Source organism: Pan paniscus, chromosome 1, assembly GCF_029289425.2.
Source record: "Pan paniscus chromosome 1, NHGRI_mPanPan1-v2.0_pri, whole genome shotgun sequence".
NCBI classification, from domain to species: domain Eukaryota; kingdom Metazoa; phylum Chordata; class Mammalia; order Primates; family Hominidae; genus Pan; species Pan paniscus.
In genome coordinates this window covers 103454460-103467304 of record NC_073249.2, presented here as the reverse complement: position 1 = coordinate 103467304, position 12845 = coordinate 103454460, and the positions used below count along the sequence as shown (strand labels likewise).

Here is a 12845-nt window from a genome sequence, read left to right as displayed (position 1 = left end):
TTTCCATGTAGTTGTGCGGTTTTGAGTGAGTTTCTTAATCCTGAGTTCTAATTTGATTGCACTGTGGTCTGACAGTTTGTTGTGATTTCCATTCTTTTACATTTGCTGACGAGTGCTTTACCTCCAACTATGTGGTCAATTTTGGAATAAGTGTGATGTGGTGCTGAGAAGAATGTATATTCTGTTGATTTGGAGTGGAGAGTTCTGTAGACGTCTTTTAGGTCTGCTTGGTGGAGAGCTGAGTTCAAGTCCTGGATATCCTTGTTAAGCTTCTGTCTCATTGATCTGTCTAATATTGACAGTGGGGTGTTAAAGTCTCCCATGATGATTGTGTGGAGTCTAAATCTCTTTGTAGGTCTCTCAGGACTTGCTTTATGAATCTGGGTGCTCCTGTATAGGGTGCATATATATTTAGGATAGTTAGCTTTTCTTGTTGAATTGATCCCTTTACCATTATGTAGTGGCCTTCTTTGTCTCTTTTGATCTTTGTTGGTTTAAAGTCTGTTTTATCAGAGACTAGGATTGCAACCCCTGCCTCTTTTTGTTTTCCATTTGCTTGGTAGATCTTCTCCATCCCTTTATTTTGAGCCTATGTGTGTCTCTGCATGTGAGATGGGTTTCCTGAGTACAGCACACTGATGGGTCTTGACTCTTTATCCAATTTGCCATTCTGTGTTTTTTTAACTGGGGCATTTAGCCCATTTACATTTAAGGTTAATATTATTATGTGTGAATTTGATCCTGTCGTTATGATGTTAGCTGGTTATTTCGCCCGTTAGTTGCAGTTTCTTCCTAGCGTCAATGGTCTTTACAGTTTGGCATGTTTTTGCAGTGGCTGGTACCGGTTGTTCCTTTCCATGTTTAGTGCTTCCTTTAGGAGCTCTTTTAAGGCAGGCCTGGTGGTGACAAAATCTCTCAGCATTTGCTTCTCTGTAAAGGATTTATTTCTCCTTCACTTATGAAGCTTTGTTTGGCTGGATATGAAATTCTGGGTTGAAAATTCTTTTCTTTAAGAATGTCGAAGATGCTGGAGAGGATGTGGAGAAATAGGAACACTTTTACACTGTTGGTGGGACTGTAAACTAGTTCAACGATTGTGGAAGGCAGTGTGGCAATTCCTCAGGGATCTAGAACTAGAAATACCATTTGACCCAGCCATCCCATTACTGGGTGTATACCCAAAGGATTATAAATCATGCTGCTGTAAAGACACATGCACACATATGTTTATTGTGGCACTATTCACAATAGCAAAGACTTGGAACCAAGCCAAATATCCAGCAATGAGAGACTGGATTAAGAAAATGTGGCATATATACACCATGGAATACTATGCAGCTATAAAAAATGATGAGTTCATGTCCTTTGTAGGGGCATGGATGAAGCTGGAAACCATCATTCTCAGCAAACTATTGCAAGGACAAAAAACCAAATACCGCATGTTCTTACTCACAGGTGGGAATTGAACAATGAGAACACATGGACACAGAAAGGGGAACATCACACACTGGGGCCTGTTGTAGGGTGGGGGGAGGGAGGAGGGGTAGCATTAGGAGATATACCTAATGTTAAATGATGAGTTAATGGGTGAAGCACACCAATGTGGACATGTATACATATGTAACTAACCTGCACGTTGTGCACATGTACCCTAAGACTTAAAGTATTAAAAAATATATATATATATACATACACACAAAAAATAATAAAGGAAAACTATACATGTGGGAAAAAAAAGAATGTTGAATATTGCTCCCACTCTCTTCTGGCTTGTAGGCTTTGTGCCAAGAGATCTGCTGCTAGTCTGATGGGCTTCCCTTTGTGGGTAATCCGACCTTTCTCTCTGGCTGCCCTTAGCATTTTTTCCTTCATTTCAACCTTGGTCAATCTGACAATTACGTGTTTTGGGGTTGCTCTTCTCGAGGAGTATCTTTATGGTGTTCTCTGTGTTTCCTGAATTTGAATGTTGGCCTTCCTTGCTAGGTTGGGGAAGTCCTTCTGGATAATATCCTGAAGAATGTTTCCCAGCTTGGTTCCATTCTCCCCGTCACTTTCAGTACACCAATCAAACGTAGATTTGGTCTTTCCACATAGTCCCATATTTATTGGAGGCTTGTTCATTTCTTTTTACTCTTTTTTCTCTAAACTTCTCTTCTCGCTTCATTTCACTAATTTGATCTTGAATCACTGATACCGTTTCTTGCACTTGATCGAATTGGCTACTGAAGCTTGTGCATGCATCACGTAGTTCTCGCGCCATGGTTTTCCGCTCCATCAGGTCATTTAAGGTCTTCTCTACACTGTTCATTCTGGTTAGCCATTCGTCTAATCTTTTTTCAAGGTTTTTAGCTTCCTTGAGATGAGTTCGCACATCCTCCTTTAGCTCAGAGAAGTTTGTTATTACCGACTTTCTGAAGCCTACTTCTGTCAGCTCATCAAAGTCATTCTCCATCCTGCTTTGTTCCATTGCTGGCGAGGAGCTGCGATCCTTTGGAGGAGAAGGGATGTCAGGTTTTTGGAATTTTCAGCTTTTGTGCTCTGGTTTCTCCCCACCTTTGTGGTTTTATCTACCCTTGGTCTTTGATGATGGCGACCTACAGATGGGGTTTTGGGGTGGATGTCTTTTTTGTTGATGTTGATGCTATTCCTTTCTGTGTGTTAGTTTTCCTTCTAACAGTCAGGTCCCTCAGCTTCAGGTCTGTTGGAGTTTGCTGGAAGTCCACTCCAGACCCTCAAACAGGGATTTCTTGGTGTTGCCTATTCTCTCCCATGTGTTTAAATCCAGGGAGAGGTGTATATATGCTTTCTTCCTATTTGTTGGTAGTATGTTGGCTAGTATTTTTGCAAGAAAAGAAATTGAAAAAGTAAATATATTATATCAAAATACTGGGAAAATGGGGCCCTTAATACACAAGATCTGTGTCTGCACTGTGTCAAGAACTCTCTTCACTTGAATGCTGCATGTAAAATTCAACCCAATTTATGCAAAGTAGTTGAAGCCCTGTGTCAGTTCTCTGTGCTGCAAGTCATGATGGTAGTTTACAGGGAGAGTCTGGGTGCCCTGAGTTGGCTCATCTGTGGCAAATGTACTGAGCACATGCTGCCCATTTTTGCTCTGTCCCCAGAGCAGTCACCCTCCACCCTGTATTTAGAAGGATAGTTTTATTTCTCTTGAAGGAAAAATGCCTTTGGTTTCTGTGACCACTCCATTCTGTCTCCCATCAGATCATCTGGGAGGTTTTGTTGTCTAATGTCTGTTGGTTAAATCTTCTATCATCCCTGTCCTGCCTGGCTCATCAGGAATCTGCAGGAGTCTGAAGAGGAGGAAGTCCCCCAAGAGTCCTGGGATGAAGGTTATTCGACTCTCTCAATTCCTCCCGAAATGTTGGCCTCGTACCAGTCTTACAGCAGCACATTTCACTCATTAGAGGAACAGCAAGTCTGCATGGCTGTTGACATAGGCAGTGAGTACTCCATTGTGAAGGTGATAAAGCTCCAGTTCATGGCCCAGGTAGACCCCATAATCTTTGGGCCTTGTGCCCCTTGTTGGGCTGAGATTTGCCATCACCGTGGGCTGAACCTATATATCAATGTAGATTTCAATCACTCTGGAGTCGAGTCTGAAGCACAGGCATGGGGTGGGTCAGTGAGCTTTGCTCTCTTCCTAGTCTCAGGCCATGCCCGTGCCAACCTGGACTGACTGTCACGACATTGAACTCAAGGCAGGTGTGGCAAACTCACACCAAACTATGCAGCACATGCCCAGGAGTTGTCTGTCAGATCAGCTCATCTGAATTAAATGTCTCTTGCCAGCTACAAAATTCCTTATGAGTTTTGTTCCCAAAGCATGTCTGTGTGGTTCTTTACCTGCCCAAGGCCAGTGTCACCCTTGTCTACCTCTCAGTGAAAGATGTGACCCAGGTTTCACTGAATTTATTCCCATTTTCTGTGTCTTCTAAGTTCGCTTGTTTTAGCTCATCTGTCCGTCATGTTCCTGGTATGTTTTCTAGATAAATGGCTGACTTTTCACCCACAAAAGCCATAATAGCTGATGCTTCTGTGTAGAACCAAGTTTCATTTTGACTCAAGAGCTGGTACATTGCACCCCTTCATCAAATCTCTGTGTCCACAATCTCATAAACTATCACATTCTGGGTATTTAATGAGAGAAAGCTTAATATTGAAGTATCTCTCCTATGAGGTGTTAGAACTACTTGCCTACAATTTATTGGGGAAAAAATTGCTCATTTGTGTACATAAACCTAGGACAGAGCACATTGGGAAGATAACATTCCAAAACAGGGGAACTTTGCCCAAGGCTCATGAAAGAACCCAAGCCAGTTTTCTCAAGACTTGACCTCAGGACTACTGGAATATTTTTCTCAAAGTCTCCTGTTCTCACACTGACAAGACTGATGTCCCTGTGTTAGGATTGGACAGAGGAATGTTTCTGTGTGCAAGGAAGAACTGCTTAATGTAAGAGGGCCCATCTGAATTTATTTGCAGGACATCGGTGGGATCAAGTGAAAAAGGAGGACCAAGAGGCAACAGGTCCCAGGTGAGTCTGAGAAATTGTGGACAGTTAATTTGATGTTGACACCTGGAGATGCCAAGTCCAGGGAAAACAGTACATGCTGAAAATAATGATTTTGTCTCGTCAGACAAGTCTGAATTATGCCTACTACATTGCTTTTTGGTTCTCATTAGAGTAAATGTTTAGGTTTCCATTTCTTCCTACTCTTATCATTTACTAACCTAGTGAAGGTTGACCATACCTCAAAAGCTGTATTCTCATGGTAACTGCAGGGAAACTTGAGCACATTTTATGCAAAATTATTGAGGGCATGCTTTTCATGATCACTGTTCACTGTGTGTCCTGAGAGCACAAATACAGAGTGTCCTTTGACTCCCTCATCAGTGTGTCACCTGACGAATTCACTGAGCTCACTCTGTGTGTGTGTGTGTGTGTGTGTGTGTGTGTGTCTTTCTTTCTTTCTTTCTCTTTCATCCTTTTCTACCTGGCCCTAGTCTATCCCAACATAAAGGCAATAATTTGTTACCTCATTAATGGATCTGTCCTTTTTCTTTTCAAACTCTTCCTTACGTTAGCCATGAAATCTAGCTGGGGCTGTGTGGTTTCTGATTCCCCCTGGCTTATTCTTTACTTTTTCCCACTTTTCCAGGCTCAGCAGGGAGCTGCTGGATGACAAAGGGCCTGAAGTCTTGCAGGACTCACTGGATAGATGTTATTCGACTCCTTCAGGTTATCTTGAACTGCCTGACTTAGGCCAGCCCTACAGCAGTGCTGTTTACTCATTGGAGGAACAGTACCTTGGCTTGGCTCTTGACGTGGACAGTGAGTACCTTACTATGAAGGTGATAAGCCTCCACCTGGTCTTCCAGATAGGGGTGATATTCCTGTTCCAAGTGGCCCTTACTGACCCGAGAGATGTCATTGCCGCAGGCAGGACCTATGGGCGCATACAGGTTGTAATGAAACTGTAGTCTCAGTTGGAAGCCTAGACATGAAATGGGTCAGTGAGCAAGGCTCTATTCCTAGTCTCCAGCCATGCCTGTGGCAACCTGAGCCCGCTCTCAGCACATTGGACCCAGGCAGATGTAAAAAATTCACAGAACTATGATTTGGACTCAAGGGTTTGTAGATTTCCTCCTTCATTCTAATTTCAGTGTCTAAAATTCTTGCATCCATGAACGAGCTGGGCATTTGATGAGACAGGGCTGAATACTGCAGTTTTCCTCCTAGAAATCATCTGGGGCATTTTCTTTGAACTGATGGGAACAATAAGGCATAACTGTTTGCACAAACTTGGGATAAATGATTTTGGGATAACGATCTACCAGAATGGGGATATTTCACCCTTGGTTCTGAGATGCAAACCAAAGAATATGACCAGCTTTCAGGCCTCCTGAAGTATATCTCTCACATTGTCCTGTTCTCATGCTGAGGAGCCTGAGATCCCTGTGTGGGGATTAGACAGTGGACTGTTATGGGTGTAGGTGAATTGGCTTATTTAGTCTGTCCCTGTCTGAATGTATTGCAGGAATTAAAAAGGACCAAGAAGAGGAAGAAGACCAAGGCCCACCATGCCCCAGGTAACTGAGCAATTGTGAACAGCTACTTCTGTGTTGACATCTGGAGACTCCTGGTTCAGGGAAAACAGAGCGGGCTGACATTATCGATTACATCTTTTCAACCAAGCCTGAATTATTCCTAGTAACATTGCTGTTGGTTTTCATTGCAGTAGATATTTAGGTTTCCATTTCTTCCTCCCCTTATCATTTACTAACCTACTGTAGGTGGACCAGACTTCAAAAACTGTATTCTCATGGCGACTGCATGGAAACTTGAGCACATTTTATGGAAAATTATTGAGCGCAGTCTTTTCATGATCACTGTATGCTGTGTGTCCTGAGGGCACTAACTCAGAGTGTCCTGTTACTCCCTCATCAGTGTGTCACCTGGACAATTCACTGAGCTCGTTCTCTCTCTCTGTGTGTGTGTGTGTCTTTGTGTGTGTGTGTGTCTATCTGTCTTTCTCTTTCATTCTATTCCATTTGGCCCTGTTCTGTCCCAACATGAAGGCAATAATTTGTTACCTCATTAATGGATCTATCCTTTTACTTTTTTAACCACTTCCTTATGCTACCCATGAAACCTAGTTGGGGCTCTGTTGTGTCTGATTCCCCCTGGCTTATTCTTTACTTTTTCCTCCTTTTCCAGGCTCAGCAGGGAGCTGCTGGAGGTAGTAGAGCCTGAAGTCTTGCAGGACTCACTGGATAGATGTTATTCAACTCCTTCCAGTTGTCTTGAACAGCCTGACTCCTGCCAGGCCTATGGAAGTTCATTTTATGCATTGGAGGAAAAGCATGTTGGCTTTTCTCTTGACGTGGGAGGTGAGTACCTTTCTATGAAGGTGATAAGGATCCACTGAGTCTTCCATATAAAGATCATATTCCTGCTCCAAGTGGCCATTACTGAGCTGAGAGATGTCATTGCTGCAGTGAGGACCTATAGGCACATGTAGGTTGAATGAAACTCTAGTTCTACCTGGAAGCCCAGACAAGGGATGGGTCAGTGAGCAAGACTCTCTTCCTAGTCTCAGGCCATACCTGTGGCACTCTGATTCTACTCTCATGACATTGGACCTGGGCAGATGTGACAAATTCAGAGAACTATGATTTTGACTCAAGGGTTTGTAGATTTCCTTTTTCACTCTAATTTCAGTGTCTAAAGTCCTCACAACCATGAACAATCTGAGTATTTGATGAGACAGGGCTAAATATTGCAGTTTTTCTCCTAGAAATCATTTGAGGGTATTTGCTTTAAAATGATTGGAAAAATATGGCATAACTGTTTGCACAAACTTGGGACAAATGATATTGGGATAACGATCTACTAGAATAGGGACATTTTACCCACAGTTTCTGGGAGAAAAACCGAGGAATTTCTATCATGACCAGCCTTCAGGCCTCCTGAAATATATCTCTCACAGTGTCCTATTCTTATGCTGAGGAGCCTGAGGTCCCTGTGTGAGGATTAGACAGTGGATTGTTATGTGTGTAGGGGAATCAGCTTAATGTGCCTGTCCATGTCTGAATTTATTGCAGAAATTGAAAAGAAGGGGAAGGGGAAGAAAAGAAGGGGAAGAAGATCCAAGAAGAAAAGAAGAAGGGGAAGAAAAGAAGGGGAAGAAGATCAAAACCCACCATGCCCCAGGTAACTTTCAGCAATTGTGGATGCTTAATTCTGTGTTAACACCTGGAGGCAACAGATTCAGGGAAACCAGAGTGTGTTTGATGTCACGTTTTCAACGAAGGCTGAATTACTCCTACTGTCATTGCTGTTGGTTTTCATTGCAGTAGATGTTCAGGTTTCCATTTCTTCCTCCCCTTATCATTTACTAACGTACCATAGGTTGACCATACTTCAAAAGCTGTACTCTCATGGCCACTGCATCGAATTTTGAGCATATTTTATGGAAAACTATTGAGCTCACTCTTTTCATGATCACAGTTTGCTGTGTGTCATGAGGGCACTAACTCAGAGTGTCCTTTTACTCCCTTACCAGTATGTCACCTGGCCAATTCACTAGCTCACTTTCTCTCTGTCTCTGTCTCTGTCTCTGTCTCTCTGTCTTTCTCTTTCATTGTTTTCTACCTGGCCCTGTTCTATCCCAACATAAAGGCAATAATTTTTTTTTTTTTACCTCATTAATGGATCTATCCTTTTTCTTTTCTAACCACTTCCTTATGTTACTTCTGAAATCTAGTGAGGCTCTGTGGTGTTTGATTTTCCCTGGCTGCTTCTTTAGTTTTGTCTCCTTTTCCAGGCTCAATGGCGTGCTGATGGAAGTGGAAGAGCCTGAAGTCTTACAGGACTCACTGGATAGATGTTATTTGACTCCGTCAATGTACTTTGAACTACCTGACTCATTCCAGCACTACAGAAGTGTGTTTTACTCATTTGACGAAGAGCACATCAGCTTCGCCCTTTACGTGGACAATAGGTTTTTTACTTTGACGGTGACAAGTCTCCACCTGGTGTTCCAGATGGAAGTCATATTCCCACAATAAGCAGCCCTTACTAAGCCCAGAGATGTCATTCCTGCAGGCAGGACCTATAGGCACGTGAAGATTTGAATGAAAGTACAGTTCCATTTGGAAGCCCAGACATAGGATGGGTCAGTGGGCATGGCTCTATTCCTATTCTCAGAGCATGCCAGTGGCAACCTGTGCTCAGTCTGAAGACAGTGGACCCACGTTAGGTGTGACACGTTCACATAACTCTGCAGCACATGCCGGGAGTGATCAGTCAGACATTTTAATTTGAACCACGTATCTCTGGGTAGCTACAAAATTTCTCAGGGATTTCATTTTGCAGGCATGTCTCTGAGCTTCTATACCTGCTCAATGTCAGTGTCATCTTTGTGTTTAGCTCATCCAAAGGTGTTACCCTGGTTTCAATGAACCTAACCTCATTCTTTGTGTCTTCAGTGTTGGCTTGTTTTAGCTGATCCATCTGTAACACAGGAGGGATCCTTGGCTGAGGATTGTATTTCAGAACCACCAACTGCTCTTGACAATTGTTAACCCGCTAGGCTCCTTTGGTTAGAGAAGCCACAGTCCTTCAGCCTCCAATTGGTGTCAGTACTTAGGAAGACCACAGCTAGATGGACAAACAGCATTGGGAGGCCTTAGCCCTGCTCCTCTCAATTCCATCCTGTAGAGAACAGGAGTCAGGAGCCGCTGGCAGGAGACAGCATGTCACCCAGGACTCTGCCGGTGCAGAATATGAACAATGCCATGTTCTTGCAGAAAACGCTTAGCCTGAGTTTCATAGGAGGTAATCACCAGACCACTGCAGAATGTAGAACACTCAGCAGGACAACTGACCTGTCTCCTTCACATAGTCCATATCACCACAAATCACACAACAAAAAGGAGAAGAGATATTTTGAGTTCAAAAAAAGTAAAAAGATAATGTAGCTGCATTTCTTTAGTTATTTTGAACCCCAAATATTTCCTCATCTTTTTGTTGTTGTCATGGATGGTGGTGACATGGACTTGTTTATAGAGGACAGGTCAGCTGTCTGGCTCAATGATCTACATTCTGAAGTTGTCTGAAAATGTCTTCATGATTAAATTCAGCCTAAACGTTTTGCCGGGAACACTGCAGAGACAATGCTGTGAGTTCCCAACCTCAGCCCATCTGCGGGCAGAGAAGGTCTAGTTTGTCCATCACCATTATGATATCAGGACTGGTTACTTGGTTAAGGAGGGGTCTAGGAGATCTGTCCCTTTTAGAGACACCTTACTTATAATGAAGTACTTGGGAAAGCGGTTTTCAAGAGTATAAATATCCTGTATTCTAATGATCATCCTCTAAACATTTTATCATTTATTAATCCTCCCTGTGTCTATTATGATATTCATATCTCTACACTGCAAATTTTGGGTCTCAATTTTTACTGTGCCTTTGTTTTTACTAGTGTCTGCTGTTGCAAAAAGAAGAAAACATTCTCTGAGTTTTAATTTTTGTCCAAAGCTAATTTTAATCTATACAATTAAAACCTTTTGCCTATCACTCTGGACTTTTGGATTGTTTTTTACATTCAGTGTTATAATATTTGATTATGCTGATTGGTTTTGGTGGGTACTGATGCGAATTAATAAAAACATTTCATTTCCATGTTTATTTTCTAATCTCTTCCACATTGTAGGCTATGTTTACCACACGTAGCAGAATGTATTTACATTTCTTGGTTCTAGTCATTTGTATTCTTCGTGAGTGTGAGTGTGTGTGTGTGTGTGTGTCTGTGTGTGTGTCTGTGTGTGCCTTTGGCATTTAGGAAGGGTTGTATAGCTCATGTTAAATATTGCACTAAAAATGTTTTCGATGGTTTTCCTCCCTTTGAACTAGACACACTTCTAATATTTGGTTTATAGTTTTAAATTATAACTTTCAGCATCAAATATTTCCATACAACAGTCAATTACATGATGTGTTTTCTTTTTCCTACCTCCTTTACCTGCCACTTCTCATAATAGTATTTGAACCTAAACATATACCGGTGACATTCTGTGATTATCATCTTGCCCCTACCTTGGTTTTTGGTTTAGATCCACAATGAAATATATTAACGCTCATGAGCTATTCAAAAGTGAATGTCACAGTCATCACTTGCTGAGTGGTACTCATTCTTAACAGAGTCCTCATGAGGGAATCAGGTCTCGCTGAGTTTAGCAGGTTTAATAATCTTTTCTCACGGTCTCGTTACATGGATCGCATTACTAGATATAAGGTGCTTGCCCAAAATGATTTTTCTGGAGTTTTTAGGAGATATTGTCTTCCTTGGGGGACATACATGGTGTATGTTCTCATTGTGGGATTCTATTTTGTTCTACCAGGACCTCTAATTTCTGCCAGTTACTTCATTCATTTGTTCTCTTCACCATGAGTCTCCAGAGGATACTTCCATGGTCCGTGCCTCCCCACCTCCCAGCAATTCTGCATTTCCAAGATTGGCACCTCTGGTCCTCTGCATGGTGAAGCCCCTTCCTTTCAATTCCCCAGTAGCCAGTGCTCTAATCCACCAGGTCTCAGGCATGATCTATGTTTCTCCACACTCGCTTTCTGAAGATAGTTTTACCTGGGTTCTATCATGAACAGGCCCTCCCTGCTGTCCTGGCCTCTATTTGCATAGTGTTTCCTGCTCCCTCTGCCGTCGTGTGGCTCCCAGACCTGGCTAAAGAAAATCAACTGAGGGCCACAGTGTTCCCTAGCCCTGGTGTTTAGGGGCAGGATTATGGGTGAGATTTTTGAGTCTCTAAGTTGACCCCTACGGCTCTGAAGTGTATGTTGAGAAATTCAGCTGTTATCATCCTAGGTGGACTTGCTCCCTCCTATCCTCCTACTTCAAATGCAGAACTTCAATCGTTTACAAAAGAAGACTGAATCGTATAATAGAACACACCCTTATTCATTGGCTGGCTTCACCAATCTCATGGCTGAACTTGTAAAAATACAATCTTAGCCACATACCTATGAAATGTATATGTGTGTGTATATATATACATGAATTTGCTTCTGAGATTATGGAGGCTGAAATTCCCAAGATGGAAGGAAAGCTGGATACCCAGGAAAGCATTTGTTTCCCATTAGGCCTCTTAATTCTCTCCTGGCCCTTGATTGATTGCATGAGGCCCACCCCTATTAAGGAGGGCAATCTGCTTCACTTAGTCTGCCCATCCCAATGTTAATCGTATCTGAAAGACTCTCTGGAACACAACCAGAATCATGTTTGGCCAAATGTCCTGGCACCCTGGTGCTCAGTCACAGTGACAAGTACAAGTAACTATCACACATGCCCTTTGTCATATTGGTGATTTCCACTGTTTTTCTCCCAAACTGCAGCTTATATTTGTTTTCTTAATACTGTTGAGCAAAAATTTTTAATTTTTATAAAGTCGAATTTATCAATGTTTTCTTTAATGGTTTGTGTTTATTGATAATAAAGAACACTTTGCCTAACTCTGTGTCATGAAGATTTTGTCTTATATTTTCTGCTATACTTTTTCTAGTTTTATAGTTTATATTTAGTTGCATAATCCATTTTGAGTTAGTTTTTGAGTTAGTATTGAGGTTCCGGTGAATTTTTTTCCTTTGGGGATAAAAAAAAACAAATTGTGTAAAAAAAAGTTGTTTCTAAACAATTTGTTGACAAGAGAATGCCTTCTCCACTGAATCATATTTGCACCTTTGTCAATCCATTGGGTGGTTGAGACTGGTGAGAGGACTGTCCTGGTGTTTGGACAGAGACAGGGCATGAAGTAGGGTGGTTCTTATGGGAAAAATTAAGGAAGACACATTTTTCCATGAGGAATAGGAAATCCCCAAGCACAATTGGGGGTACCCTCTACCAGCATGTTGTAGCACACTCATCTCTGCTCTACCTGTCCTGCTGCAAAAGCTTGGGTGTGCATAGACACTGAGGTTGAGTGGTGTCTTTGGGCATTTTGAGCATTGACACCAAAGTTCCAGCATCAAATCTTAGAATATCAAGCAGCCAGATGGATCACCTGAGGTCAGGAGTTCACAACCAGCCTGACTAACATGGTGAAACCCCATCTCTACTAAATACAAAAAAATTAGCCAGGCATGATGGTGCATGCCTGTAATCTGAGCTACTTGGGAGGCTGAGACAGGAGAATCGCTTGTGTACCTGGGAGGTGGAGGTTGCAGTGAGCTGAGATCACACCATTGCACTCCAGCCTGGGCAACGAGAGCAAAACTCTATCCCCCCGCAAAAAATAAAATAAAAATA

The 12845-nt window shown here is 42.2% G+C and overlaps 1 protein-coding gene across 3 annotated transcripts in view; it reads left to right on the top strand.

Moving 5' to 3' along the window:
• Nucleotides 1–10216, top strand: part of LOC117974571 (neuroblastoma breakpoint family member 15-like) — a 29270-nt gene extending 19054 nt beyond the window's left edge. For all 3 annotated transcript variants that reach the window (XM_057300335.2, XM_063605933.1, XM_063605935.1), the window contains 7 exons: nucleotides 3301–3464; nucleotides 4507–4558; nucleotides 5184–5356; nucleotides 6063–6114; nucleotides 6743–6915; nucleotides 7630–7738; nucleotides 8352–10216. In XM_057300335.2, the coding sequence (XP_057156318.2) occupies nucleotides 3301–3464; nucleotides 4507–4558; nucleotides 5184–5356; nucleotides 6063–6114; nucleotides 6743–6915; nucleotides 7630–7738; nucleotides 8352–8595 (967 nt within the window). In that variant the 3' untranslated portion in view covers nucleotides 8596–10216. The remainder of the gene's footprint in view (nucleotides 1–3300; nucleotides 3465–4506; nucleotides 4559–5183; nucleotides 5357–6062; nucleotides 6115–6742; nucleotides 6916–7629; nucleotides 7739–8351) is intronic.
• The last annotated feature ends 2629 nt before the right edge of the window (nucleotides 10217–12845 follow it).